General features: G+C 54.8%; 9 protein-coding genes across 9 annotated transcripts; 6 read left to right on the top strand and 3 right to left on the bottom strand.

The window, feature by feature from the left end:
* Positions 1-180: 180 nt before the first annotated feature.
* On the top strand, positions 181-1213 carry BJ171DRAFT_455702 (uncharacterized protein; the record flags this gene model as incomplete). Its single annotated transcript, XM_053108290.1, has 1 exon — positions 181-1213. A coding segment is annotated over exon 1 (1017 nt), but the record flags the coding sequence as incomplete, so codon positions are not given.
* Positions 1214-1416: 203 nt separating this feature from the next.
* On the top strand, positions 1417-2197 carry BJ171DRAFT_491200 (uncharacterized protein). The gene has a single exon (XM_053109713.1). The coding sequence runs from the start codon at positions 1448-1450 to the stop codon at positions 1772-1774; it is 327 nt and encodes a 108-aa protein (XP_052970484.1). The 5' UTR covers positions 1417-1447; the 3' UTR covers positions 1775-2197.
* BJ171DRAFT_491199 (uncharacterized protein) lies at positions 2161-4872 on the bottom strand. The gene has a single exon (XM_053109712.1). It carries the CDS (start codon positions 4842-4844, stop codon positions 2349-2351), a length of 2496 nt encoding a protein of 831 aa, XP_052970483.1. The 5' UTR covers positions 4845-4872; the 3' UTR covers positions 2161-2348.
* A 256-nt stretch (positions 4873-5128) lies between these two features.
* On the top strand, positions 5129-10971 carry BJ171DRAFT_596176 (heme peroxidase; the record flags this gene model as incomplete). The annotated part of the gene is made up of 12 exons (XM_053114660.1): positions 5129-5309; positions 5457-5887; positions 6125-6304; positions 6457-6648; positions 6806-6984; positions 7204-8010; positions 8133-8269; positions 8368-8459; positions 8543-8870; positions 9077-9768; positions 9870-10507; positions 10600-10971. 12 exons carry the CDS (start codon positions 5129-5131, stop codon positions 10676-10678), a joined length of 3936 nt encoding a protein of 1311 aa, XP_052970482.1. The 3' UTR covers positions 10679-10971.
* Positions 10972-11230: 259 nt separating this feature from the next.
* BJ171DRAFT_561317 (nucleotide-diphospho-sugar transferase) lies at positions 11231-13424 on the top strand (the record flags this gene model as incomplete). The annotated part of the gene is made up of 6 exons (XM_053113231.1): positions 11231-11278; positions 11426-11549; positions 11683-12077; positions 12242-12671; positions 12873-12967; positions 13061-13424. The coding sequence occupies 6 exons, from the start codon at positions 11231-11233 to the stop codon at positions 13145-13147; spliced, it is 1179 nt and encodes a 392-aa protein (XP_052970481.1). The 3' UTR covers positions 13148-13424.
* A 55-nt stretch (positions 13425-13479) lies between these two features.
* On the bottom strand, positions 13480-19142 carry BJ171DRAFT_491194 (exocyst complex component Sec5-domain-containing protein). The gene is made up of 16 exons (XM_053109711.1): positions 18874-19142; positions 18586-18713; positions 18198-18426; positions 18059-18108; positions 17725-17916; positions 17579-17659; positions 17357-17502; positions 16938-17221; positions 16597-16715; positions 16264-16488; positions 16018-16148; positions 15303-15882; positions 14759-15216; positions 14459-14575; positions 14039-14359; positions 13480-13910 (listed from the first exon to the last, which is right to left on the bottom strand). Exons 1-16 carry the CDS (start codon positions 18876-18878, stop codon positions 13686-13688), a joined length of 3291 nt encoding a protein of 1096 aa, XP_052970480.1. The 5' UTR covers positions 18879-19142; the 3' UTR covers positions 13480-13685.
* An 87-nt stretch (positions 19143-19229) lies between these two features.
* On the top strand, positions 19230-20527 carry BJ171DRAFT_491189 (ribosomal protein L36e). The gene is made up of 3 exons (XM_053109710.1): positions 19230-19520; positions 20119-20253; positions 20375-20527. The coding sequence occupies exons 1-3, from the start codon at positions 19431-19433 to the stop codon at positions 20450-20452; spliced, it is 303 nt and encodes a 100-aa protein (XP_052970479.1). The 5' UTR covers positions 19230-19430; the 3' UTR covers positions 20453-20527.
* A 704-nt stretch (positions 20528-21231) lies between these two features.
* On the top strand, positions 21232-25044 carry BJ171DRAFT_239281 (uncharacterized protein). Its single transcript, XM_053106622.1, has 2 exons — positions 21232-22953; positions 23087-25044. Exons 1-2 carry the CDS (start codon positions 21456-21458, stop codon positions 24877-24879), a joined length of 3291 nt encoding a protein of 1096 aa, XP_052970478.1. The 5' UTR covers positions 21232-21455; the 3' UTR covers positions 24880-25044.
* Positions 25045-25957: 913 nt separating this feature from the next.
* Positions 25958-26733, bottom strand: BJ171DRAFT_472052 (uncharacterized protein; the record flags this gene model as incomplete). The annotated part of the gene is made up of 2 exons (XM_053108635.1): positions 25958-26118; positions 26469-26733. 2 exons carry the CDS (start codon positions 26731-26733, stop codon positions 25958-25960), a joined length of 426 nt encoding a protein of 141 aa, XP_052970477.1.
* Positions 26734-26735: the final 2 nt, after the last annotated feature.

Below are 26735 nucleotides of genomic sequence, written 5' to 3'. Positions count from 1 at the left end.
TGGCAGTACCTGTGGCAGTGCATGGTAACACCGACTCCAGCCAACAAGCCATCGGATCGAGCCAGGTGTGTGTGTGTTGGATGGCCAGTGCTTGGCTTGCCAGGGTATGGCTTGCCATGGTTTGCCTTGCTTCGCCACTTCCCCCTCTGTCCTCTGTCCATCGCCACCCACTTTCCTCCCTCCAGTCTCCGTCAACATGGCCAGCATGAGCGAGCCTGCTTCAACCACGGCATCATTTGCCACCCACCAAAGCCAAGCTGAAGCCAGCACAACCTCGTCGATGCCCGATATCACCCAGCCCTCGCCCGACCACAACCCTGACATCTTCACCATCATTTGCTGCAACGACAGCTTCCAACTCGCCCTCGACCTTGCCACCATCAAGACCCTCCTCCGAGTGTGCAGGCGTGCCCGTCTTTTCCTGAGCTTCAGGTTGCCTCGTTTCAACAAATGGTGCCAGAAGGCAAGCCTGTGCCGTCCAGACGGACAGATGCGGATCGGCCTCACACCGAGCGACAAGATTGCACTCTCGCTGCACTGCAAGGATCCAGGCACAGCCGACCAATCCTGGCTCGTTGTCCAAGCATATCAGAGCAATGTTGTCGCGTCGTATTTCCTGGCAATGATCCTACAAGTCGATCTCGCTGGCCAGCAGTCTTTGGAGAAATCCGAGCAGCAAAGCATGCACCAGCGAATCTTTCACCATTTGGAGAAGGCAGCCCAAGCTGATCATTCAATGGCTCAATTCCAGCTTGCGTCATGCTATCGCAACGGGCTCGGGGTTGACCAAGACCACGCAAAGGCTGTCGAGTTGTACCGCAGTCTTGCAGAACGTGGAATCCTTCAGGCCCAAGTCGCCCTTGGAGGTTGCTACGAAAGTGGTGAAGGTGTCGACCAAGATTACAACACAGCCATCGAGTGGTATTCCAAGGCTGCCGACCAGGGCAACGAAGACGGCCGACTCCACATCGTGTTCTTGCAAGCTTGGTTCTCGTTCATCGGCCACGGTGTCGAACAGAGCGATGTCGATGCTCTCAACCGCTGGCAGGAAGTCAGCAGCAAGTCCACCGATCAAGTCCTCAAACCCATCGCCACTCACATGATTGGCTGGATGCATTACCTCGGCCGGGGAACACCCCAAGACCAGCAGAACGGCATCAAGATCATCCGAGAGAACAAGTCGGATGTGTTTAAGCTCGGAGAAGATGAGTGCTTGGCGTGGTGGATCTCTTCCCCAAGTGACTCACTGGCTGCCCGCAAGCTCTTTGAGCTGTGCCGGTTTGGATCGGACCGTGACTGGCTGTGCAGTCACCTCATGGCTGTGTGTTTGTTCCATGGATTAGGGACCCTGAAGAACCAGACCAAGGCAGCGGGCATCTTTGAACAACTCGCCAACGACGGCCACAGCGACAGCCAGTTCTGGGCAGGGGTGTGCTATCGATGTGTCATGGGCGTCGCAATTGACCACAAGAAGTCCTTCGAGTGGTTCAGCAAGTCGGCCAACCAAGGCAACTTGTACGGGCAGTGGAGGGTTGGTGAATGCAGCTATCGAGCAATCGGAGTCACCCAGGACCGAGTCAAGGCAGTCGAGTGGTATTCCATTTCAGGCGAGCGAGGCAATCGATACGCCCAAAACAACCTTGGCAACTGCTACGAGTATGGCGAAGGCGTGCCTCTCGACATTGACACCGCCGTCTCCTGGTACCGCAAGGCTGCTGACCAGGGTTTCGAAGGCGCCATCAACAGACTCCAGCTGCTGGGGATTCGGTTGTGATGCCCGAGTCCTCCTTAGTACCACCCCAAGCAATTAACACGAAACACTCACCATCAAGTAGCCTGAGCAGCCATGCAGGCGTGAGCCATCATTGAGTGAATTACCAAGGTGATATATACGGAATTGGATGGAGTATTTGACATTCAATACATCCGCCATACAAATCAGTGCTACGCCTCAGCTTCTGTTGATGTTGCTCGATGAGAGAACATCGAATGACCCGAGATTGGCCAACATGAGGAACAATATTGAGTCTCCTTGTGCAAGTGTTGGTGGTCGAATGTGCAGGCATGAGCGGTAGTGCGTCCTCGCAAGCATCAATATTCCGGCTCACCCATCCTCCTCACCAGATATTTGGAGTTTCGCATCAGACAAGAAAGGGAGCATTTGTTACAACAAAAATTACATATATTTGGTGGCCATTGGTAAGGGCCATCGCTGATCGGTTCAATTGGTGAGAGCCTGCCAGCAACTCGAATTGTGTCGCATGTAGTTGCATTTCACGGAATATCGGAGCGGCATGTTACATCTATCACGATAACCAGAACAAGGAACGTCTCGTGATCTCACGTCGTCAAATTGGAAGTGCCTTGGCCGTCGAATGAATTTGTCCAAGAGCAACCTGGGCCTCCGGATACCCTGCCGCAGCCGCTCGGCGATACCACTCTAAAGCGCTCTTGGGGCACCGCTTTAAGCCGCTTCCCGTCGAGTAGCATCTTCCGAGCTGATACTGTCCGCGTGCATCACCGGCCTCGGCAGCTTTTTTGTAGTATTTGGCGGCACGGGTCATATGATTTTTCACATTTTTTCTGGCCTCGTAGAGCTCTCCGAGCTTGTTCATGGCACACGGGAGCCCTCTCTTGGCAGCCTTTGATATCAGTTTGAACGCAGTGTCATAATTTTGCTTGATGTCCTTTCTCGCCAGATGGCAGAGTCCCGATCTGTACTGGGCCTTGAGATTCAGCTGTTGACTTGCGATGTCATAGTGTCTAGCTGCTTTGGTGTGATCAACTTCAACAAAGGTTCCGTGCTCGTAACAATAACCGATGACGTACTGCGCATTCATGTCCTTGATCTTTTCAAAGTCGGCCCACACCTTGCGAAATTCCGGTTTGTTTCTTGGGGTTCCCAAGCCATATGAATAGCAAATGGCAATCAGAAGCTCGCAGAACCAGTCGCTGTCTGATCCTGCAATCGCCCAATAGTAAAGATACTTGAAGGCTCGAGTCCGTGTGCCTTGCGGATCTCCATATTCAGCGAGCTTGATCTTGGGGCTGTCTGTGCACCGATCGCCCACTGCGCCCCATTTTATCAATAGAATAACAAGTTTCTTCAGGGGCGACAGATCTTTTTCCGAGCTTGGAGCAGCATGTGGAGACGCGGTTTCCACCAGAGGCTCGTCACGGAGAAGTTTCTTCCATGTTTCAAAAGCGCTGGCGTCGCTCTTGGGGACGCCGAGACCAAGGAATTGTATCCACCCAAGGAAAAAGAGTGCCATATGCGATCCGGCTGCGGCTTGATCCTGGAAGACTTGTGCGCCTTGCACCCACGCTGGATGAGTGTGTGGAAGGCTTAGAATCAAGTTCTCGACAGCGTCCATGTACCGATCAAAGTCACCGCTTGTGAGATCTTCAAGGGATGAAGCGGGGCTTTCCGCTTTCACTTTGGCAATCTCCTTCACTCCGCGAAATCGTGTTGACCGACCTTGAGGGGGTGAGGCTGACGAAACGGAATCTCGGGAACGTCGACACGATGTCAATTTCGAAGATCTTTCCTCGGACAACATGGTTGGCACTTGGTCCGTCTGGATCTCTGGTGTCGCGACGATCTCGGCAGAAGACATTGATTCTGGAGGGGTTGCTGCGCCGGCAGTCGCAAGGTGATTTGTTGGCTGATGGTTCTCAGCACGAGGCTCGCAAGTCGGATCGTCGGATGAAGGATCAGAGGGCCGACATTCGGTGTCGATTGAGCCATCTTGTTGGATATGCATCGGGAAAGGCTTGTGTATCGGTTGGATCATCAGGTGGTCGAGTTCATCAGCTTGAGCGGTCGTTACTTGTGGCCATGGCGGCTCTGGCACAGCTTCAGCAGCCGCTACCGTTTCAGTAGCTTCGGAATCCTCCCGCTGCATTTCCAATGGCCGAATACTGGAAATTCCCTCACGGCGAGGGTTCGCAGAGCGGTGGATTGTCATTGAGACATTCTCTTGCTCTGGGACTGACCTTGGTGATTCTGTTCGTTTCATTCCTTCTGGTTTTGACTGTTCGATATCTGCTTGTGATTCCAATATCGCTTCCGGTGCAGATACAGTTGTGATAATCTGAACTTCCACTGGCTCTGACGCAGCGTCGGGCCGTTGTCCATATTCTTGTGCCTGCTGAGTCTCTGGTTCTGGCTCAGGACTGGTTGAAGACTCGAGTGTGGCCTCGTGAGTGTAGTTCTCTGTCGCGGTACGGACGACAGACCGTTTTTTGGCCGCGGGGAGGGCATCTTCACTCATACCAGGATCCGAAGCCGGTCGCTTTGTCGTCGAGACCGAAAGCCGGTGGCTGACTCTGTTATCGAGGTCGACTTTGTCAGGCTCTGTACCTGGCTGGTTTCGTGCCACTTTTTCATCGTTCGAGAGACACAGCTGAAAGGCATCAATGTTGAAGCCATTGGGCTTCGGTACACTGATGTCTTGAGTGGAGGAGAAGCACTCCCATAGTCGCTCTTGGTCCATGCAAAATCGATGGATGCGCTCGCGGATGTAACACAGCTCGATCAAAGAACCGGTCTTGCTGGTCTCAAGCGTGAGGAATATTTCGATGTTAGAGTACAGGGCGGCATAGCCGTCGTCGACTTGGGCATCCTCCAAGTGCTGCGGATTCTGCTGCGAAAGCGCTTTGAGAAGCACAAGCGCACGGCGAGCGAAAAACGTCCAGGAGCGCCGGTTGTGGGTGACGTGTCGCATGTAGCCAAAGAGGATGCGGGCAGCGCCAAGTGCCCCGGCTATTGGCAAACCTGGCATTTCTCTGGCAATATCCGCAACAGCTGCAGCTACAGCCTCGATCTCGACGCACGAACTCATGGTACGGACTTGACCAGGGGCGAGACGGAGGGCAGAGGTCGTTGGGCGGGGGATGCTGGCGGAAGGAACACGTCAAGCCCAAGGCAGCCACGGTGTGGTCGGCCTGCAGGACTCACGTGGCTGCACCAGGCACCTGTCCCTGATTGGTTCATGGCAACAAGGGCCTCTCGCAAATCCTCCGAAGGCGGTTGGTGCTGGACGTGCGCTCGCTCAAATCGATATCGGCCGCGCAGCCAGAGGTGCGTGTCGAAGACGCTCTAAAAGTGTCGCTGGTATCGTGAACAATGAGCCCCAGTTGCCGTCTGACAGCGGTCATTCTACTGGCCCAGCTTTGGTGCCTGCAGACGACCTGCCTGGAAATCCAATCGCTCGATGGCACCAACAACAATCTGGTGAACCCATGGTGGGGGGCGACCAACTCAACTATGCTCCGGCTCATGAGCCCGGCCTTTGGAGGCACAAACGGTGAGAGTGAAAATGGCTGGCGATGCATGGCTCCAACAGCACCGCCATCGACGCCACCAAATTGCGAGTGAACTCATCTCGGGCACCCAAGCAATCGCACGCGCCGCGACTACTCATATGGCGCCGTGTATATCGTTGGACCTACAGGTCAGCCTGCTGGAAGTGCCCGTCCGAACGCACGCAACGTTTCCAACCTCCTCCTGTCAGCGAACCAGCCCAACCAACTCGGTGGGTCGGCGACAGCGTGGCTGACCGCGTGGGGAACCCTCATCACCCAAGATATTGCATCGATCGGCCATCAAAGCAATGCCTTCTTCAACATCTCAGTGCCAGCAGGCGATCTATACTTTGACCGTTACTTTAGCGGTGCTCAGAACATCCCAATGGCCCGTGCCGTGGCTGGGGCGGCCGATCCTCGCCAAGCCGGAGCTACAGCCCCCATCAATGTCTATTCATCCTTTATCGATGGCTCATCGATATACGGTCAAAATCCAGCCGAATCGGAGTCAATTCGTACCGGAACTGGAGGCCTGCTCAAAACCTTTCTCCACCCAGTCGCTGGCGAAATTCCCTTGATTGTGGGTCTCGATGGTTTCACGGATCAATTGCTGATTGTTTGAATGCACGGCGATTGTGCAGTGCTGTTAGCCGCGAATGCGTGTGGCTCCGAACATGGATTACCATGGTGGATACGACACCTTATCCGACTCCTCTTGCATTGCAGCCCAAGTTTTTGGCATCTTACTTGAAGCTTGGCCAAATCGGTCGTTGTGCGCGATTCTGACCTAATGTTCATTTGACTCTCTTGACGCCAGGACACCTCAACGAACCTACTCCGATTTGCCCATGCTGCGTCCAATATCGCGCTCCACTCTGTCCTGGTGCATGTGGCCGTGTGGCGCGAGCACAACCGCTTTGCCAAAACACTCAACCAGAGCTGGTCAGATGAAGATTTGTTCCAGTATACCCGCCGCTATGTCATTGCTCTTATCCAGGTCTGCTCAAATCCATGGTTCTCGGCACACACCGAATCCCTTTGATATGTGATACGGATTCACACGACTCCTCTAGAGGAAATCGTCCCCGTCGCGCTCTGACCGTATGCAATGTTTCCACTCACACTATTCTTTGACCGTGCTCTCGACAGCAAATCACCTATGCCCAATATCTTCCTCCGTTGTTGAGCGGGCCACTTCCCCTGTATAGTGGCTACAACAGCTCCGTAAATCCGGCAATCGACGTTTTCTTCATGGCCGTCACTTTTCGATACGGGCACTCGGTCGTCGGAGACACGACTCTAAGCGTTGAAGAATCTGGGCAAATCGTCGGCATGGTCGAGGTATGTGGAATTCGCATTGATTCTTGAACATCAGCTACACGAATGGGCTTGTAATCCGTGCAAATCGAGTCACACGCTTTATTTCAGTACCTGACCAATGTCGAATGGCATCGATCCATAACTGACATCTCGCTGGCCTGCGGGTATATGTTTGCAGATGAGAAAGACTTTCTTCAACTTGGATTGGCTGCTATCTTCAGGACCGGAGGGCTATATCCGAGGACTCATGAACCAGCCCGAGGCAAAATCAGGTGCTCAGTACACAGACGATCTCCGCAACAGTCTGCCTCTCAACGGAAACCAGGGATACGACTTGGCAGCGATTGATATTCAGCGGTGGGTGAACTGGGCTCTCACAGATCACTTATCTGCAGTATCAACTCGTGTGAAGCGCTGGGTGCTTCTCAGGATCCAGGAGCCCTGCCCAAACCATTTTTTGTGGCTCGTTGAGAGTACCCTTGGCGCGCTCGGGTGCATCGACATACACACGCCATCACACGCTGTCGCACTCACAATCCCACACATCATGCTCTTGATCTCCATGACTACTCACAGCGGCCGCGAACTCGGCATTCCGGACTATAATACAGCGAGGCAGTTCTTCAATCTCTCAATGGCATCATCCTACACAGCCTTCAACAATAGCATTGCCCCGGCAGCGACATTAGCTTCTTTGTTTCCAAACATCAGCGACATCGACGCAATCGTCGGTGCCTTGCTGGAAATCCCGTACAAGAACGGTGTTGTCGGTGCACTGGCGCGCGCATCCATTTTGGATCAGTTCACGAGGCTGAGGGATGGAGATCGCTTCTTCTACCGAAACCCCGGTGTTCTCGACGCCTTTCAGATGGCCCAAGTTCAAAACATGAGTTTAGGCAAGCTCCTGCAGCTCAACTTCAATCTAACCAGTGTTCCGTACAACCCCTGCGTATACACCGCTCCTTCGACATCAACGACATCGGGTTCACTCAACTCCATCAGTCTGTCGTCTCAGCTCACTCTATCCTGGAGCATATCCGGTAGCCAAATCACCTTCACTATGGAATATACTGGCGCGGGCTGGTTTGCGTTTGGCCTCGGAGAAACCATGCGCAACGCCGATATCTACTATGCATCGTACGATATTCACGGAAACATCTCTGTGGTCGACGCCATCTCTCGTGACTTTTTGATGCCAACTCCGGCCACACAAGCACTTGGATATAGTCGTATTTTCAACATCATCACATTTGTCTCCAACGACTCTGCCTCGGTGACCTTCAGTCGAGCGCTTCAGTCGAACGACAGCTCTGATGGAGGAACTATCGCGGACGAAGACATGTCGGTCATTTTTGCGTATTCAAACTCCCCAACATTTTCCTAGTATGTGTTTCGGTTGACATGTGGTTATCTTTGAATGGATTCCGTTGAAAAAGCTACAACTATGTTCCGCGCAGCAAGCAGCGTCGTACCCGACTGAAAGCTGCCCTTCATTCACACAACAGCCATGGCGTCAATCGCGGAGCAACTGTTGTCAACTTTTTCAGCTCGCAGGCTTCTGGTCCAAGCCCCACCTCTCTACCCTCATTTTTGCTGCTGGTGATCCATGCGATTGTGATGTTTCTGTCTTTTGCAGTAATATGTGAGTATGCCTTTCCAACGGCAGCAATAACGCTTGCATTCTGTATCGATTGCTAAACCATATATTCGATGTGTCGGCAATCGCCTATCGACGATCAGATCCCATCGGTGTCCTCATCGTCAAGCACGATCCCAACATCAGTCGAGGGCTTCGACTCCACAAGGAGACGATGGAAATCATTTCGGCATTTGTATGCGTTGCTGTTTCGCCCTCAATCTTGCTATAGCGATTGCTGGCAACAGCTAAACTATCGCGCGATGCTTTCCTTGCCAGGTTCTGCATACCGCTCTGACGGCTATCTTGAGCGCCACCTCAGCTGTCATAATGAACCCACACGTCATCCTTGGCTTCATCCTGACGGGACTCGTTATTTTCGTCCAAGTCCTGGGTGCCACCATTGTCTACACCAAGAAGAACCCCAAAGCGGTTCGGTGCTCAGGTTCGATTCGCATGGCCCACCGAGTGTCGGGGTCGACAACGTATCTCTTGGGAGCAATCAATTGCATCCTGGGCATCCAGCAGTTTCTGTCGGTCAACAACATCACAAACATGAACTACTTGGCTTGGATTGCTGGAGCATGGCTGGTTCTGGTGACTCTCGGTAAGAACTCAACGGGCACTATGCAGACTCGACGGTGCTCCTGGGCACACAGTCACAGCCATCCCACTTTCGGCTGGCTTTGTAGCCTGTGGTCGGTGGCCGGTGGTGATCACCACTCTGTTAACGATGCTCTGGTTCCCGTTTCGGTGATACAACTCCTTCATTAATTCAATTGTATCAATCTACATGCCCTGAGCGATGCACAGTCATCTCAGCTGGCCCCATAATATTCAAGTTTGTCCAACCCACTGAGCGGCCACCCTCGTTCGACGCTGAAAAATGGCTCACACTCCCAGAATTTGCTTGGGAGGAGTTTCACAAGCGGATCGCCATGGGCGAAAAGTGGCTCGTTGTCGAGGGCATCGTATATGACATCAAAATGATCGAGTCCACCCACCCAGCCGGCATCCAGGTGCTTTATTGCTATTTGGGAATGGATGCCACTGGCCCCTATCACGGAAGAAAGGCAAGACCAGAGCTGCCCTCCCTGCCTGTGCACAGCCACTCGAAGCTGGCAAAGGTTGTTTTATACGAAGCTGCAGTGGGCAGACTCAAGCGAGGTCGCGACTTTCAGAGTACAAAACTTCTTGAATCAAAAGCCGTTGATCTCGAGAAGCACTGCAGCCCGCCAGTGCCAGGCCTGTCCGCCTGCCAATACGACTTTTACATCATTACCGAACGCGAGCTCGTCACAGGATCTGGGGCCAGGAACCCCGTGTATCGAATCGTCGTCGCGCTGAGTTCCCCCGGCGAGCAGATCTGGTTTCTGCCGTATCAATACGTCTGGCTTCAGTTTATCAACGAAAAGGGAGAGGCAGTTACGAGAGCATACACTCCGACCAAGTCACTTAATACCGGACAGATTGTGTTTTACATCAAGTTTTATCCGAACGGAAAGGTAGGCTTATGTTGGCTCGTGTCGATATAATAGAGACCCAGTTTGAGCCCGGCTGAATCGCCACATGCACTCGACTGAACCATCGGGACACCATGCTCCAGATGGCAACCTATCTTGAGAGCGCCAAGTTCGTTCGTATGAGGGGTCCAATCGACGACGCCCGGACCAAGCGGATCATGAACCCCGCATCACCACAGGGCTGCTTCACCCAGCTCGCCCTCATTGCGGGAGGATCGGGCCTGACTCCGATGCTGCTCTTGGTGGACTACTACTTGCAACACTCATCACGACAATCCGACGGAGGATTCTCCGTCCCCGTAAAGCTGTTCATCATCAACTCAACCAGTGCAGACGAGTTCGGCAAGATAGAGCTGGAGCAGATTGAAAAGGACTCGCGCGGAGGAGTCAAGATCGTTCGTTTCAACAGCTCCAGTGTCAACCCGCTCACAGGAGAGCCGATTGATGTCATCGACTCGATCATACAGCAGCTTCCTCCTGCGCCAACGCTGGAGGAGCAGCGCTTGATACGGAAGGTCGAGAAAGCGAAGCGGCCGAGCCCTTCCAAAGAAGTCAAGCGCTCCCACACAACTATCGAGCACGACTACAGTGCTGTAACGTCGATCAGTGGGCCCGAAAACCGAGAGGCTGGAAAGACCTCGGTGACCAATCGCTCTGGGGCGACGGACGACGGGGGTCAAAGGACATCCCAGATCATCAGCACAAGAATCATTGTCTGTGGGTCAGTAGCGCTGAGATATCTGTATTGGTTCTCGACCACCTCACGAGTCAGTCAACTTACCAGATTCCCATCCCCGCTTGCTATGACTGCAGACCGCCTGCCATGAACGAATCAATCAACAGCAGGCTCGATGAGGCAGGCTACATAGATGAAATGATCATACTGATCTAACCTCAAGCAGGGAGACGCTTTGCTTTCTCTTGCCACTGCTATGGATCTGGATATGCCCACCCATCATCGACAATGGATATCATCTTGCCAAAACAAGACAAGGATTGCGCACTCAGGCGACCCGACCACCTGGCTCTCCTGCTGTGGTTGTGTTGGTAGTCGCTTCCCGATCCGAATCGAGTCGGCACGAAGTTCTCACCATCGCTGGACTTCCGTTCAGACTTAGAGATCGTAAAGGTTTCCCCCAAATGTGTTCAATTTGTGAAGATAATAGCACGGTCACCTGTTCGGTGTTTTAGCTTTCATTTTCAGAAAACTGAGCATTGGGATTACAGAGCTGCATTGGTCGATCTCCTGTGGCGACGATCAACTGGGATTGATGTTGTGACACTGGAGTGTTGTGAGTGGATTTGACCATCTCGATATCAAGATAATTGGGTTGAATGAGTCACTCCCCCCCCCACCAGTCTCTTTGAACACGATGTTTGTTCATGGTAGCGTTTGGGGGGTTGCATTCAGGATCAAGAAAACAACGCCATCCCTCGTTTCGTTATGGGGATGTTCGGGGTATTGCGAACCCGCCAAAAGGCGCCTGGCCAGGTCCTCCGCCCGCCAAAATCGCGCTCGATTACCGCCCCATCCCTCGTCGCGGCGATGGCGGCCTAACTACGTTCCTCGCGAACGAATCGATCTTCTTCATACCACGACACTCGAGGTGGACATCACCGCGCATATGCAAAGATCAAGTCACAGCACCTATTACTTTACATCATAACGTTTGCCGCACCCATCATCGCGCCAATTGCCACACTTCACCATGTTGGCGAAGCGCCGCTTGAAAGCCTCGCTTCTTGCAGGCTTCCTGGCTTTGGTCTATTTCGTCGCCAAGCGCACAGGAAACACAAATCCAGTTGATGGGGTGGCTGTCGCTGACTGGTCCTTTGGCCACCATATCGCTTCAGAAATAGCCCCGTCGCTGCAATTCAAAGGCCCACAATACGGAGACCACCCTGGCCGAGAAAACGCCTGTATCATCATGCTGGCGCGGAACTCGGACAGGAGCGACGTCCTTCGAACGCTCCAGACCTTCGATCCAACCTTCAACGCCCGCTATCGGTATCCGTATGTCTTCTTCAACCAAGAGCCTTTCGATACCGCCTTCAGGGACGCCGTTACCAATGCCACCCAAGCGGTAGTCTACTTTGAGCTGATCCCGCCAGAACAATGGTCCATCCCGCCTCACTACAACCAAACGGCGGTGCTGAATTCCTTCAAGAAGCAAGGTCAGGAGCGGCCTGGACTCAAAGCCGAGTTTGAAAATTACCATCATATGTGTCGCTACTACTCGGGCTATTTTGCAACTCACCATGCCCTGAAACGGTTCAAGTATTACTGGAGGGTAATATTGGCGTTGCTGTCGGATGCGCCTTTCTATACCGTGCATCTTTCGCAATGTCGGTCTCGAGCGACTCGGATCCTCGTATGAATCGCACAGCAGGGCCACCATTGCTCCAGATCCGCCTCGACGCAGCTTCTGATCCATCAACTCGCGGTCTCTTCCAGATCGAGCCCGACGTTACGTACTTTTGCACACTCGCATATGACCCATTTGCGCTCATGAGGAGATGGAACAAAACCTATGGCTTCAACGTCGTCGGCATCGAGGCCCTGTGGACCGTGCCGACTCTCTGGAGCACAGTCCTGGAGTACCTCTCGACTCGCAATCGGACATATCCCGAGCACTTGCGAGCCTTTGATCGGAAATCTGGCGAGTCGCCAGATGTGTTGAGCGCTTTCAACTACCACTATTTTTTCGACAACTTCGAGATTGCCGACCTTGACTTTTTCCGGTCAGATGAGTACCAGGATTACTTTCGGTTTCTCGACGATCGGGGTGGATTCTATTTTGAGAGGTGGGGTGATGCCGCCGTCCATACCCTTGGCGTTGCCATGTTCCTAAAGCCGAGTCAAATCCACTATTTCAATGACATCGGTGAGCACACTTTCCGGTTTCTGCTAAACCTTGACCGATGCATGATGAGGTATATGCGACCCAGGGAATGGGATGGCTCGCCGGGTGCGACATCGTAGACCCAATATTATGGTCGCCATAGCTTGAATATGTTCACGCGAATGTGTCAGTCAGCCATGTGAACTGACTCGGATGAGCCTCCACCGTGCGCACCTGGCGCAGGCTACCGCCATGGACGGCATGTCCACTGTCCTGTGGATATCCCAAAGTACAAGGTCACCTTTGACAACTGCAATTGCCGCGATCTAATGCCCAAGGTGATGATCAGGAGCAGTCGATCGACCGGTGGCTCTTGCAAGCTTTACAGCCGGATTTCGTCGACACTAACCGCAGCCATTTCTCCCTGCCAGACAAACCCTGATGCATATCTCACAGACTCGTGGTGGGACGAGGCTTTGAAGCACTATCTACGACTTGTGCCAGAGCTCGATCGCTGAACGACGACGGCATCATTCGGTCGCATATGTTCGACAGATTTCTGGGAAACCGCAATGCTCGTAGATACCAAAGCGGTGTATTGATCTCATAATACCACGTATTCATTCTGATTATTCGCCCATGCGAGCCCTCATCTCTCGCCGCCTCAGCTTTAGGCTGCCATGGGCAAATTTGGATACCAATCTCATCCTGGATCGCGTCGCTCGATCTCCTTGAGCAGCGGTCGGCTGCTACCCATAGTCACGATCCAAAATAGATTGGCTCCCATAACTGGACCCGATAGACGCGGAACTATGATTTTGAATGCACTAGAAGCGATATGTACAAGTGCTTTCTTTGGGGCTTGTGCATCTCGAGGTGACAACGCGGTTGCTGCCACAGTTGTATTATGAATGAAGACTGCTCCAGCGGCGATATCTCAATTCAGCTGTTCAAATACCATATCTTTCAGAGCATTTACTCAGGCTCGACGAGGCTCGGTGGGGCTCTGTCGAGGCCATTTGTTGATGCCAAAGCGAGCATTCCTGACTTGCACTTTCATTTCTTCAGGAAGCACGAGAACTGAACGGCCGTTGATTCCTCGGCGTTGCGGAGAGCAGTCTTGACGTGTTCGGCGAGCTCCTCTGGAGTGTATTCTGACTTTTCCACCCTTCCATCGCACATATGCTCTATGACCTTGCGTGCGCAACTGAAGAGTGCCTTGGAAACTGGTGTCTCAAAGGTTGCGAGCACCGCTTCTATGTGATCAATCTCCAGCGTCGCCTGTTGGGCAATACCAGAGGGAGTGGCATAGGATCAATCAAAGACCATGCAACCAGCATCGACCTTGGGCACATCTGCCTGTGCAGCACATTCGATCGAATGGCATCGTCCTACACCACATTCAGTACCTGAAGCATTCCAGCATATCCAATGAGATCGACGCTTCGCCATGCCACCAGCAGTGACGAACTAATGTGTGAAGCCATCGTCTCCAGGACTCGACTGACGAGATTTGGAGCTAGATTCTTTACTTGTGAGTGAGCCGCGACGAGCTCCAGTAGGACCCGATGACAGTACGGACGAACTTCCTGAGGCCGCTGCAGGCTGGACCAATCCATGCCCGAAAGCAGTACTCCGTCGTAGATCAGCGACTCAAGAACCCTGTTTCGCCGGCACACGTAGTTCTGAAACAGCATATTGTCCAAATGGCCGATAGTGCTCAGGATAATCTGTATGGAGTAAGAAACGGTTGAGCTCCTCGAGTCTCATCACGACCCGCAATTGCAGGCAAACGATCATCAGAAGGGATCTCATCGGACTGTATGTACCCGACTTTCGGCAGCTAGGTGAGCCTTGAATCGGGTCTCGAACAGCTTGAGTATCCCAGGCAGTACCGTGTCTCGCAGGTATTGCAGGTTGGAGAGGGTAACTAATGTCCTGACATCCTGATGTGTTTGCGATTGTGTTCCAAGAGACGTGGGCACAGATGATTAGCTGTATTTTCTGGGCTTGACGGCACCGCATAGGCAACTGATCAAAAGACACGAGCACACGCATATCCAGGAAGAGTTGTGATCCACAGTAGCACTCGATTCACCACGGCAGCACACCGATCATGCCATCCATACCATATCGTTAAAGTCGACTTCCTTGAACTCAACCCCAAGATACTGTCCAACGCCCCGATCATCAACAACCTGAAGCCTCTTCAAGGACAGCTTAGGGTGGTCTAGTTCCATATTTTTTCCAGTTCCGCCTTCACCCCGAGACTCAGCATCAGTTCCGTTCATGCCCCGCTTCCAATGGGCAACCAAGAAGTAGAATCCATCGAGGACACCAAATATTCCATGCAAAATGCAATGCTTGATCAGATCAAGATGAGGAGATACGCTTGGCGGTTCTGCAAAGAGCTCCGTTGGGAAAAATGGAGAGGCAATCTGATAGAGGGCACTCAAGGCGATCCGCTGATAGCGATAGATCATCAGCGGGAGCGCTGTGGTTTCAGAGACGGTGCAGGCGGCGTCTTGGTCGGTACGATTTGTTCCCTCGCGCAGCCATGTTTCGTAGCTATGGAACTGCCGGGACTCTGTTGCGGCGATCAAGTCATATCAACAGGCATGGTGAGTAGTTTGAGCAGGAGCGTCGGCAGCCTCATCGGTTCCAATCGTGTACCTTCAAGAAAGCACCAAGTCATAGACTCGAGTGCCCGCAGCCTCATTTTCTCAAAAACACCGCCAAGGGATTTGACGATGCTGTCCTCACAGCTGATCTTCAATCCTCGTATCTCGCGAAAGCAGTGCTCCATGTGGCCCATGATTTTGGTCATAAAGTGGCAGCCTGTCAGCGAGTTCAGGGTCAGAAATACCGAAGCCTCTGCCGGCAATGATGCCAGATCGCCCACACATTCGTAAACCATCCGTGACAATCCAGTGTCGGATGTGGATGCGCTGATAGGCCCGGTCGAGTTGATGGACGAAATAGGAGAGACTTTGGTCGCCGAGTCTGTTGCGCTGGAGGTTGGCGACTTTGGATCGCCTCGGCCCGAAAGATCCGTGGAAGTTGCCAGCACAGCCTGCCCATCCGAGGCGATCAGTCCCTGGAAGGGTGTCGACAGAAAGAAACACATTCCGCACAGATACGAGTTCATATCGAAAATGTCACGAAGCATCTGCTCGCAGGTTTCCAGACGCTTAGGGTCGATGCGCTTCTTCTGCTTCTGGCTGGTCTCCTGCGGCGCGTCACCAGCCTTGGCCTGCAGCAGCGGATGCCATCAACAATGTAAAGTCTTAGTCTGCAGAAAGGCAGCACCGATGGAGAAAGCCCCCTTGAGATACGGGCATGCTCTGCCCTCCTGAGCTTCCAAGCGTTTCATCAGGTCAACACTCGCCTTCTGAAACTTGCCCTCGCAAAACGATCGACACAGTCTCCAAAAGTCCGGAAGGCATTCGCGTAGAGTGTTACACATTGATTGAACCACAGCAAGCAAGGCCGCCCATAGCTGTGTGTTTAGGTCGTCCGCTAGAGGTTGGGCAGGGTTAGCAACTCTGTGGGGTTGTACGCTTCGTGCACAGGTGGAGCACCATTGCCTGAGGCACTTGTAGCAACACAATGCACAGCACACCATCCGCCGTACCAAAGATCTTCTCGAAGCCCTTTGTGCCGACACTCCCGAGAGCTTTGCGGAATTGCTCGAGGTTCCACCGCTTGGACCACTTGATGTATACACGATCGTCGAGACCAAGCGGCAGAGCAGTCGATTGAGGCTTTGAAAAGTCATTCAGTGACAGGTAAGTGAGTGTAGAAGCCTGGTAAAATGGCGAGAATTTTTGCTGAAATTCGCTGGTGCAGCTGAAGAGATCTGAACATCGATGACACGAGGTCGAATCAGTACCGACGGACACAGGCGCAAAGACATCCAAGGCCTCTGGCCGGTGGGTGTTTCATGGTGTCCGGTGGACATGCTTACGCTTGACGAGCCTTTCATGTTTGACATATGCCTCCTTGAGCTGAGATATGATCCACTTGTACTGGCTCTCGAGATAAAATCGACCTGGATCGATCACAGAATCAAACTCGAGCAAGTAGCTGATGCCCGGCATCGATCGGGGACGCTGGTCAGATGATGCTGGATTGCGGACATGGGCATCTGTCCGGTGCAGGTCCAGCCCTGGGCGAGTTTAAAAACCTCTTCCAGTGGCAGTCACCCTCGACAAGCAAGATGCAGCATTGTGACCATATCGATGTCCAGCTGGCCGTGCATCTGTGGAGTCAACAGCACGCGGTGCGATTCGGCAGCAGATAGCTCACTTGACGTTTCTCTCCTGAACTTCCAAGGGAACCCATGGGTCACTCAGCTGCTTCTGGATGTCCTTTTGGAGATTCCTGATTATGCTCTCGACCTCGAGCCAAACCTTCTCGAACACCGCCTGCTGGCCCGGCGGCAATAGAGTGCTTCCTTCGCTGACCATGAACTCGCGATCGACGTTGGTGCCCGTAGCCAAGGGCACAAAGTTCGCGGGAAGTGTTCTGAAGCATGACATCACAATGTACTTTCCCTTTTTGAAGTCGCGAACAGCAGCATCATAACGGCCCTGGAATGGATCCATGACATTGGTATACGTCGCTGCCGAATGCTCCAGATACGAGCATGCGCCGATGCCAGACCACAAACACGTCTCCCTTGCGGCGGCAGTCATAGAAAGTCGCCCCGGCTTTCCACAGAATACCTTCTTCATCGAGTCCTTCAGACTTGTCGGAAGCTGAAAGAAGAACTTCCATTGCTCGAGCACGCTGAGGGTCAGTCGAATCTTCTCAGCCTTGGATCGACGCTCAAGCATGACCCCATAGAGACCCTTGGAGTCGTGAGATATGTCTGAGAACGAGAGAATAGGTTGAGCAGCCGCGATCACCATTTATCGCTCTAGATCCCGTCGAGGGGGCTGGCTTACTTTCAAGCCGCTTGCATAGGGGCGTGACCCCATAGTCGTCGGATGACACAAGGTTCTTCCCGCGCATTTCTTGGTAAAAGTCTGCAAGATATCCAGCTGTTAATACAACAATGTCATGTTGAGAGCCGGTGCTTACACTTGCTTACTGTCGATGGTCTCCTTGGCATTCACAAACTTTGAAAAGTTCATCTTGACCAAGTCTTTTGTAACCTCGGCGCGCTGGCTGATCGAGAGTTTCAAGCGCTCGACGCCAGCCTCGAGGTCGCGAAAGGAGGTGGTGCCGTGAACTTCCTGAAGAAATGTTCTGGGGCTGAATGCCTTGTTGGATATCATGATGGCTATGAGCAGAATGTGGGTGAAGGTGAATATCGCAGAAGGTAACAGTACACCATCGAGCGAGTCAATTGCCTATCTCATTCGTATTTCCTCCTCGCGCCGGCGTGAGCCGGTGGTTCGAGATACATCGCAGTGCATACTCACCAAAGCTAACCCCAACGGCCCCACGGGCATTGCGTCGTTTCCTCCCCTTCCTACATCATCATATCAATTGCACCTTCAGTTTACACTGCTGCAAATCATGCCACTCGGTCGATGGACACGGGTGAGCTTGCCAACTCACGTCAAAATGGTATCGCGGATGCCCAGAGGATCCGAAAACTCGTTCCCGTCGGCAGTGCCGGCCATCAAGGGCCCCATCGGGAATGTACTCTTGATGGGAGAGCCTGTTCCGGGGCTAGCGGCACCCGGGCTGGAGGCGTTCGGAGACTCGGATGATACGGCCCCGTAGCCTTCGTCCATGTCCGACCATTTTGTCGGAAAAAGCGTCTCGAGAGCATAATACTTCCGGACTTTAAGCAGTGAGAAACACTCTTCGTGAGAAAGCTGCTGTTGAAAGTCCCATCACAACTGAGCCAACCGCCGGCATCACAGTAACGTAACTGGCCCTCAGCATGTCCCCACGCGACAAAAACCCATGTCATCCAACGAAGCGTCGATGCGGAGCGTACTTGTTTTTTCTTCGTCGTCGGTCCAGCCCTTCATATGCCTGTGCTCGTAGTCATCGGAGTCGGAGTCGTCGGACTCGCGCTCTGGACTGGTTCCGACGGGCGACTCGGCCTGAGGGCTGGCATTGAGGTTTGGAATCGAAAGCTCAAGCGCTCGCTTCTTGGACGAATCAACGGACGACTCCCGTGTCTTGGACGAACGCAGAAGCGAGGGGTTTTTCAACGGAGAGGGCCCGGAAAACGACATTTCTGTGCGAGCTCACTGGTACCCGACATCTGATGGTGGACAGGAGCATCTTGGCGATCCCGATGCACTCGCCAGCACCAGGGCCGCTCGACGCACGGGCTGTGGTGCCCAGGGCCAATCACCCGATCCGCACCGCTCATTGCGCCGCAACGACATCAATGGCCCGACCGACCGTCCAACCGCCGCGCCCATCCACACTCTCTGTCGTCGCTGTCGAAATCACATCCCTGGTCGGCGGGTGAGCACCGCATCCGTCTCGGCATTCGCCCATGGAGCATCACGTGGAATGCTGCGCGCAGCCGCGCAGCACCCGGTCGGAAATTAAACCTGCGCCACGCGCATGTGCGACGCGAGTTTTTTTTCTCCTCGCCGGGCTCTCGGTCTGTCTCGCTCCTCGCGAGAGCACTGTGCGCCACACAGTGGCGTCTCTCGCTTCCTCTCGCCGCCTCTCGCCGCTGCTCTCTTCCCCAGCGAGATCGCCGAGAGGCTCCGTCAAAACTTGGCGGCCGTGTGCACTCTTTCCTTTTCCCTCCCTTCCCATCCACCAACGGCCCACCCAATACTCCTATCTTTTAAGAGTCGGGACAAACCTCAATCCGAAATGGCAAAGTCTGGTATCGCTGTCGGTCTCAACAAGGGCCACATCACCACCGAGCGTGCTCCCCGCACCAAGGTCTCCAACCAGAAGGGTGTGAGTATCCGTCCATTGACTCTCTGCTGCCTCGATTGAGCAGCAACTTGGGCAGAGGCTTCGGCAGCCGGCATCCCAGAACTCTGCTCCATCAAGACACCATCGACGGCGGTATCGATATCGGCGCTGAAATGGACGGATGTGCAACGGGATCGATCAAGGAGCCGATCCCTCCTGCTCTGGATGTATGGCAGGCTCTTCAGCACAGCATCCCGAGGGACGATGCAATCCGAAAGGCGACGGCGTCACGAGCGACTGCATAGTTGACGCTCTCGACATGCGCTTGGCGATCGATGTATCACGCACATCTGCGTTACATGCGACCGGGTGCGTCCGGCTGGCGGCCTCCAACATCAGCGGCATATGCTTGCAAGGCATGGACAAACTGCAGGAATATTCTGATTGAAAGCGCATCGTATCGGCGGCGATGGGCATTCGTCCAAGTGGCGCTGTGTTGGCCCCGCCTACAATATGGCGCCCGGCTGTGGATCCGCGGCGGGCCATCGAGCCAATAATCTGTGTCATCAAGCCTCTGTCGCCTGCGCTATCGCTTGTTTGAACGCTCTCGATACTCAACCATGCCTCTTGCTGTCTACAGCGCCTCAGCAAGCGCACCAAGTTCGTCCGTGAACTGGTCCGCGAAGTTGTCGGCTTCGCTCCCTACGAGAAGCGTGTCATGGAACTGCTCAAGAACTCCAAGGACAAGCGTGCTCGTCGCCTTGCCAAGAAGAGAGTAAGTGCCTCCTCGGTCGTGACCAGCTCATCTCCATCAAGTCGACGTGTATTGATGCGCATGGCGATCGCTGCCTTCTAACCGTGTGTCTGTATCTCGTGTCTGCCCATCCCATCCACAGCTCGGTACCTTTGGCCGTGCCAAGAGAAAGGTTGAGGAGCTCAGCAACGTCATTGCTGAATCTCGTCGCCAGCACTAAGCACCACCTCCTATTGCTGACCGATGCAGATGTGTCTGTTGAAATATACAGTTGATACGCCTCAGTTTTGCCCTCACACATCCGGCCCACATGATCATATGCTGCTGCCGTCTTGGGTTGAATGCTCTGCTCTCATTTTGTGCGTGGTGATAGTGCGCCTCGACATCCGCCGGAACATCTTTGCTAGGTGCACTCCTGCCCGGTTTCGCCGACCTCCCATGCCCAATCACCCGGTGCGCCGCTCTCCTGAGCTGCCCGCCTGGCCGTCTCCATGATGGGGCACTCCCGTTGACCGCAATGTACAATCAGCTGCGGCCCGGCCCGTGCCTCGGCGCCCTATGAACACCGGCTGCCTGATCGCCCGCAAGCTGCCCCTTGACCCCAATGTCGGCCGGGAGGCCTTCCCACCGCCTCGTCTGGGTCGTGTCCTCCGCTTGCACCTCTTCATCCCTCGATCGCCGTCCTTTGAGTCGTCACCGCCCCGCTCTTCGTCTCGTTCTTTGTCCCTGGACGCATTGCACCACCCCTGCCCGGTGTATCGCGCCTTCCTGTTCGGCACTTTGTTCCTGCCGCGTTCAGCTCCCCCTGGCCATCAGCGCACCTCCCTTCTATCGCAGTCCCTTACGCCGAACACTGAATCGCGTCGGCACGCTCAACCCGTCGGTGCCGGCTGAACTCCATCTATCCACGTCACGCCATCCCCCAGCCGTGAGCACCGCGCCGCCCGAGTTTTGTCACCATGTCGCAGCAACTAATCGACGTGGAAGACGCGCAGGAGCATCACGACCCGCCAGCAATCGCGCCCCTGGGTCCAGGAGGGCTGTTGCCGACGGCCTCAGCAGACACCCGTTCCATCGTGGACGGCCTCGGCGGCGCATCCACCCCTGCGTTGGTAGCAGCCTCAAAGGGCGATATCATCTCCGATGCAAAGCCGACCCCGTCCAAAGAGCCCCAAAAGTACCTGAGCGAGGCAACCCGGCTGCGCTTTGAACGCATCGTGCAAATGTACCCGCGTTTCGGCCCTGAAGAGTTCGGCCTTGGAAACGACGACCTGGCTCGGATCTGCAACTTTGACAACCGCGAAGCCGCCTCTCAGATCGAGCTTCTCAACGAAGAATATGGAGGCGTCGAGGGCATCGCCTATCTTCTGAAATCCAACGTCGAGACCGGATTGCCCATCAAGAGCTCCCACGAAACGCGTCTGCGCATGGGCCATGAAGACACCAAGCCCGGCCACTACGCCAAAATCACCCCGGATGATGAGGCGCGGGCCGGCAAAGTCGACCTTACCCCGGTCGATGACGAGGCCAGAAAGATCCTGTATGGCAAGAACATCTCGCCGCCGCCCGCCTCGGCCAGCATCCTCGAGATTGTGTGGGAGACGGTCAAAGAGGACCCCATCCTCAAGATCCTTCTTGTTGGCGCCGTCGTGGTTCTATCGCTCGGCACATCCATGTGTCCCAGCACCGGTTGGGGCGAGGGCCTGGCCATCCTCATAGCCGTCGTCATCGTCCTCTCTGTCACCGCCGGCAACGACTACAGCAAGGACCGCAAGTTCAAGAAGCTGCTGCTGATCCAATCTGACAAGAAAGTCAAAGTCATCCGCGGCGGGGTCAAAGACCAAATATCGTCCTGGGACATTGTCGTAGGCGACCTGGTGGAAATCCAGACCGGAGATGAGATTCCCGCCGACGGATTCTTTGTGAGTGGCAACCGGCTCGTCGTGGACGAATCGCCGCTGACAGGCGAATCGGCACCCGTCAAGAAAGGGCCCCTTGCGCCATTCCTGTTCTCTGGTTGCCAAGTGAGCGAGGGCTCTGGCTTGATGCTCGTTGCTCTTGTTGGTCCGCGCTCGAGCGGCGGGCAGATCCAGGAACTGCTTAGCGAGGCTCAGAATCAAGAAACCGTTCTGCAGGAGAAGCTCAAGGTCGTCGCCATCCTGATCGGCAAGATCGGCGTTGCTGCCGGCATCCTGACCTTTCTTGGGCTAACTACCCGCTGGGCGATCAACTGGGCAACCGGCCTGCCCACCCACGGGACCTGCGGGTCGGCTTCAACGAGTTATGCGACCATCGCCCGCATCCAAAGCCTGGCCGAGTACTTTGTTATTGGCATCACGGTCGTCGTCGTTGCCGTGCCCGAGGGCTTGCCGATGGCCGTAACGATCTCGCTTGCATTCTCCATGTTCAAGATGATGCAGGACAAGTGCTTCGTGCGCCACCTGGACGCATCAGAGACCATGGGCGAAGCCACTTGCATCTGCACCGACAAAACCGGAACCCTCACCGAAAATCGCATGACAGTCGTCAAGGTCATGATCGGAGACTACACCATCAACGGCGAGGGCTCGGGCGACGCCAGCGCCGCACCGTTCACAAAGTCAACCTTTTCATTCCGACTCCGATCATTTTTGGCCGAAGCAATCTCAACCAACTCGACGTGCTTTATCAAATACAACGAGGGCACAGGACAGCCCATCTTTGTGGGACCGGCGACGGAAGGTGAGCTGTTTGAGCGCTGCCTCGGACTGGCAGCGCAACTATCCGCATCGGCAGTGCCGCTCCCCAGACCAGCAGTCTCGTCGCCTATATTGACAATCTTGGTGCGCCCTCTTGTTGCACCGCAATATGGCAGGCGCCCTCCTCATCTTTCTTTCAAAGCTTGGCATAGACTATGCCCACATCCGAGAGCAGACCAAAAAGATCGACAATGGCATCTGGAACTTTTCGTCAGAGCGAAAGAGAATGTCCACGCTCGTCAAGGCCAACTCCCAGTCTCCCACCGCCTCCAACCGATTCAAGTATCGCCTCTACACCAAGGGCGCCTCTGAGATCATCTTGGGCCTGTGCACCCACGTCATGAACTCGGATGGCACCGACCTGCACGAGATGGGATCCGCCGACGTCTCCAAGATCCAGCGCAACATCAAGAAATGGGCCTCCGAGGGCCTGCGCACGCTTGCCCTTGCCTACCGGGACACCGACCAGCACTTGACCACAATCGAGGGCCAGACCGTCAAGGACGATCCTGAGCACGACCTCGTGTGGATAGGGCTCATCGGCATCAAGGATCCTGTCCGCCGCGAGGTCCCTGGAGCTGTCGAACTCTGCCAGAACGCCGGGCTCAAGATCCGAATGGTCACCGGCGACAACATTCTCACGGCCTGCAAAATCGCCACCGAGTGCGGCATCCTCTTCAGCGACGGCGTGGCCTTGGAAGGCCCGGTGTTTCGAGCCATGGCCGAAGAGGAACAGCTCGCCATCATTCCTCGCCTGCAGGTGCTTGCCCGGTCTTCGCCGTCGGACAAGCACAGGCTCGTTAGTCTGCTGAAGAAAATGGGCGAAGTCGTGGCGGTCACTGGCGACGGCACCAACGACGCCCCCGCCCTCAAAGAGGCCGACGTGGGCTTTGCAATGGGTATCTCAGGAACACAGATCGCCATGAATGCCTCGGACATTGTGCTTCTGGATGACAACTTTGTGTCGCTCGTCCAGTCGATCAAGTGGGGCCGCAACGTCCTCAACTGCGTGCGCAAGTTCTTACAGTTTCAGCTGTGTGTCAACCTGACCGCCATCATTCTCACCTTTGTCGGGTCGGTGACCGTGGGAGAGCCCCCCTTGAGCACCGTCCAGCTGCTGTGGGTCAATCTCATCATGGACTCTCTCGGTGCCCTGGCCTTGGCGACAGACGAGCCCGAGCCCGACATCCTGGACCATCCTCCACATGCCCGAGATGCCCATCTGCTCTCGACCGAGATGAAGCTGTACATCATCACCCAAGTGGTCTACCAAACGGTGGTGCTGCTGGTGATTCTTCTCCAGGGCGACTACATCTTTGTTCTTGCCACGGTCGATCCAACCGACACCGACCACCCGGACATGCACACCAAGACGCTGTGCTTTGCCACGTTCATCTTTATGCAGTGCACCAACATTGTCATGGCTCGGCAGATCAATGGCGAGCTCAACGTCTTCAAGGGATTCCTGCGCAACCACTACTTCCTGATCATCCTGAGCGTCATCATCGTCGTCCAGATCATCGTTGTGACCTTTGGCTCCACCTTTGTCTCGACAGTGTCGCTCGACGCGGCCGAGTGGGGACTCTGCATCGGGTTCGGCCTCGGCAACATGCCCTTCACCTTTGTCGTCCGTGCCCTCACCAAATTCTACCACTACATGCAAAACAAAAAGGCCGGCAGTCGGCAAGGCAGCTCCAGCAACCTGCGCGGCGGAAACAGACGCATCTCGCGCTACATGCTGAATGAAGATCGTCCCACGGAGCTCGGCAAGTCGGGGAGCTACTCGGAGAGATCGAGGTCCCGCCAGGACGCATCCTCCAAAGACACCGGCTCGGGCAAACGTCCTGAACCTGTGCAGCGGCAGTCAAGCCGCGGCCTGGTGCGGAAGAAGTCATTGGCGGTCGAGTGAGACATCCCCGACACCAAAGAGTCAGCGACCAAATCGCCGCCAAGGAGGGCCGATGCAGCCAGAATCGGTTTGGCCGGCATCTGGTCGGTCTGCAAGTCCCTGTCGATCGGCGTCGTTTCCATCGCTTGTCCACTGGGGCTTCTTGGTGAACGGCAGCTTGATAATCGGTTGTGAGTTTCGCCCTGATTTCCCACAACTTCCGCTGCCGCCCGTGCACAACGTAATCTGCCCCGTCGTCCTATTTCAACCACCTCCGACTCTTCACACACTCTGCAAGCACTTTCCTTCCATGTCGCGAGCATCAAATCTGCTTTTTTTTCAAACTGCAACTCATTCTAATCCTTGATTCTTGCATCTACATCTCGGAGTCCCCCATATTGAGCCTAGAACTCTCCTTTTATTTCTTCTCCATGTGCGCCTACATGAGCGGGGCACCATCTTGATACTCGGTTCGATGGGCATCAAACGTACTAGCCCTCTTGGCTTGGCCGATGTATCGACACGTACACCCCTGTGCAGGAGTTTGCATGCTGTATGTTTGCTTCCTCGCTCGCCCCTTGCAGTCGACGAGTGCTCAAGAACAATACAGGGTGCGCTGGAGACCAGCTCATGTCTCATAGCAGCCGCCGGCAGGTGATGGCTATCGCAGTTCGAATTGGCATTCGAGCTCTAGGGGTCAGCGCTCCCTCCCCTTGGATATCCACGGTCACCGAAGTATTCGCGTGAGGATTCTATTGATACATCAGAGACCCGTCGGATGTCTGGACATCGACCCGGTCGCAAGACAGTGCATTGGGAGCGAGGGCTGGGATATATGCGGTAAAACAAGGATGGTGCTGGTCAGGACATGGATGGACGAGTGTAAGGCTGGGAGAAGTGGGCCAGGCGGATGGAGCTTCAGCTTCGATCCACAAGGTCAGACATGGACAAGACGACGATAAACAACATGTGGGAACAGACAGCGGGGCTGCCGGCAGATGCATGAACTGGAGATGGGAGACGTGCAGATGCATATGTGATGGGGGGTCGTTTGGTTACTGGAGAGTGCGATTCCTGGAGCGGACAGCAGCCAGCAAATCTACACAATCGACAGAAAGGCGCCAAAGCCCCGGCGCTTCAGAACGCCGACCTTGCGGCCGTAGCGGGATAGAACCTTGTCGACATTGACCCAGGGATGGCGGCTGTTTATCAGGTCGGTGGCATCCTTGCCGGCTCCGAGCAGCAGCATCTTCTTGCCACCTGGGTGTCGGCCAAGATAGGCTGCAAGATCCGCAATTCGACCAGGAGTGGAATGGCCATGTCGGATGTGGAGTGCCGAGCAAAGCCATGCAATGCCAAGGGGCGGATGAATCCATGGAGCAGGACGGAGCATCAGCAAAGTGGTTGGGTGACGGACACCAGAGGAGCCGAGGAGGTGCGCCGGCGAATCAGGGCAGCAAATGGAGCCAGATAGACAGAGGCGTTGGTTTCATGGCACAGATACGAGCGCTGGCAACAGATTCACCCTTCCCACTCGCCGCACCGATGGAGCAGCGCCAGGGCAATGCGATTCGGCCGAATCCCTTGCAGCACCAGCGATTCGCCAGTACCTGTGGCGTCGTAAACGGTTCCCCGATATGCGAGCCAGAGGGACTCGGGGGTGTTGTGCTGTGCCAACTCCTCGAGGGAGATGACCCGACTTGAATCCTCCAGTTCGGCAGGGGTACTTGAGGAGCACTTGCGGAGGGATGGGTGTTCCGGACTGGAGGAGTGCGTCGGCTCGGCGCTGCTGGAGCGAATGATGGCCGGGCTGGCGGGTTGCGGTGCGGTCCGGTGAGGGCGGGGAAGGAGGAGATGTGGTCGCAGTGAATCCATCT

Source organism: Polychytrium aggregatum, assembly GCF_025602895.1.
Source record: "Polychytrium aggregatum strain JEL109 chromosome Unknown BJ171scaffold_5, whole genome shotgun sequence".
Taxonomy (NCBI): Eukaryota; Fungi; Chytridiomycota; class Chytridiomycetes; order Polychytriales; genus Polychytrium; species Polychytrium aggregatum.
Note: the sequence above shows the minus strand (reverse complement) of the source record. Positions and strands in the feature narration are given on the sequence as shown.

What these genes read in the sequence shown, in the direction of transcription:
- BJ171DRAFT_491200 (XM_053109713.1), top strand. Translation starts at nt 1,448, where the DNA reads ATGGGCGTCGCAATTGACCACAAGAAGTCCTTCGAGTGGTTCAGCAAG.
- BJ171DRAFT_491199 (XM_053109712.1), bottom strand. Translation starts at nt 4,844, where the DNA reads ATGAGTTCGTGCGTCGAGATCGAGGCTGTAGCTGCAGCTGTTGCGGAT.
- BJ171DRAFT_491189 (XM_053109710.1), top strand. Translation starts at nt 19,431, where the DNA reads ATGGCAAAGTCTGGTATCGCTGTCGGTCTCAACAAGGGCCACATCACC. An exon ending in AGGTCTCCAACCAGAAGGGT is followed by an intron (nt 19,521 to 20,118) that starts GTGAGTATCCGT and finishes TGCTGTCTACAG; the next exon opens with CGCCTCAGCAAGCGCACCAA. An exon ending in GTCGCCTTGCCAAGAAGAGA is followed by an intron (nt 20,254 to 20,374) that starts GTAAGTGCCTCC and finishes TCCCATCCACAG; the next exon opens with CTCGGTACCTTTGGCCGTGC.
- BJ171DRAFT_491194 (XM_053109711.1), bottom strand. An exon ending in GCGAGGGCAAGTTTCAGAAG is followed by an intron (nt 15,883 to 16,017) that starts GCGAGTGTTGAC and finishes CCGCTGCTGCAG; the next exon opens with GCCAAGGCTGGTGACGCGCC. An exon ending in AAGTCGACTTTAACGATATG is followed by an intron (nt 14,576 to 14,758) that starts GTATGGATGGCA and finishes CAAACACATCAG; the next exon opens with GATGTCAGGACATTAGTTAC.
- BJ171DRAFT_239281 (XM_053106622.1), top strand. Translation starts at nt 21,456, where the DNA reads ATGTACCCGCGTTTCGGCCCTGAAGAGTTCGGCCTTGGAAACGACGAC. An exon ending in TGTGGGACCGGCGACGGAAG is followed by an intron (nt 22,954 to 23,086) that starts GTGAGCTGTTTG and finishes GCAATATGGCAG; the next exon opens with GCGCCCTCCTCATCTTTCTT.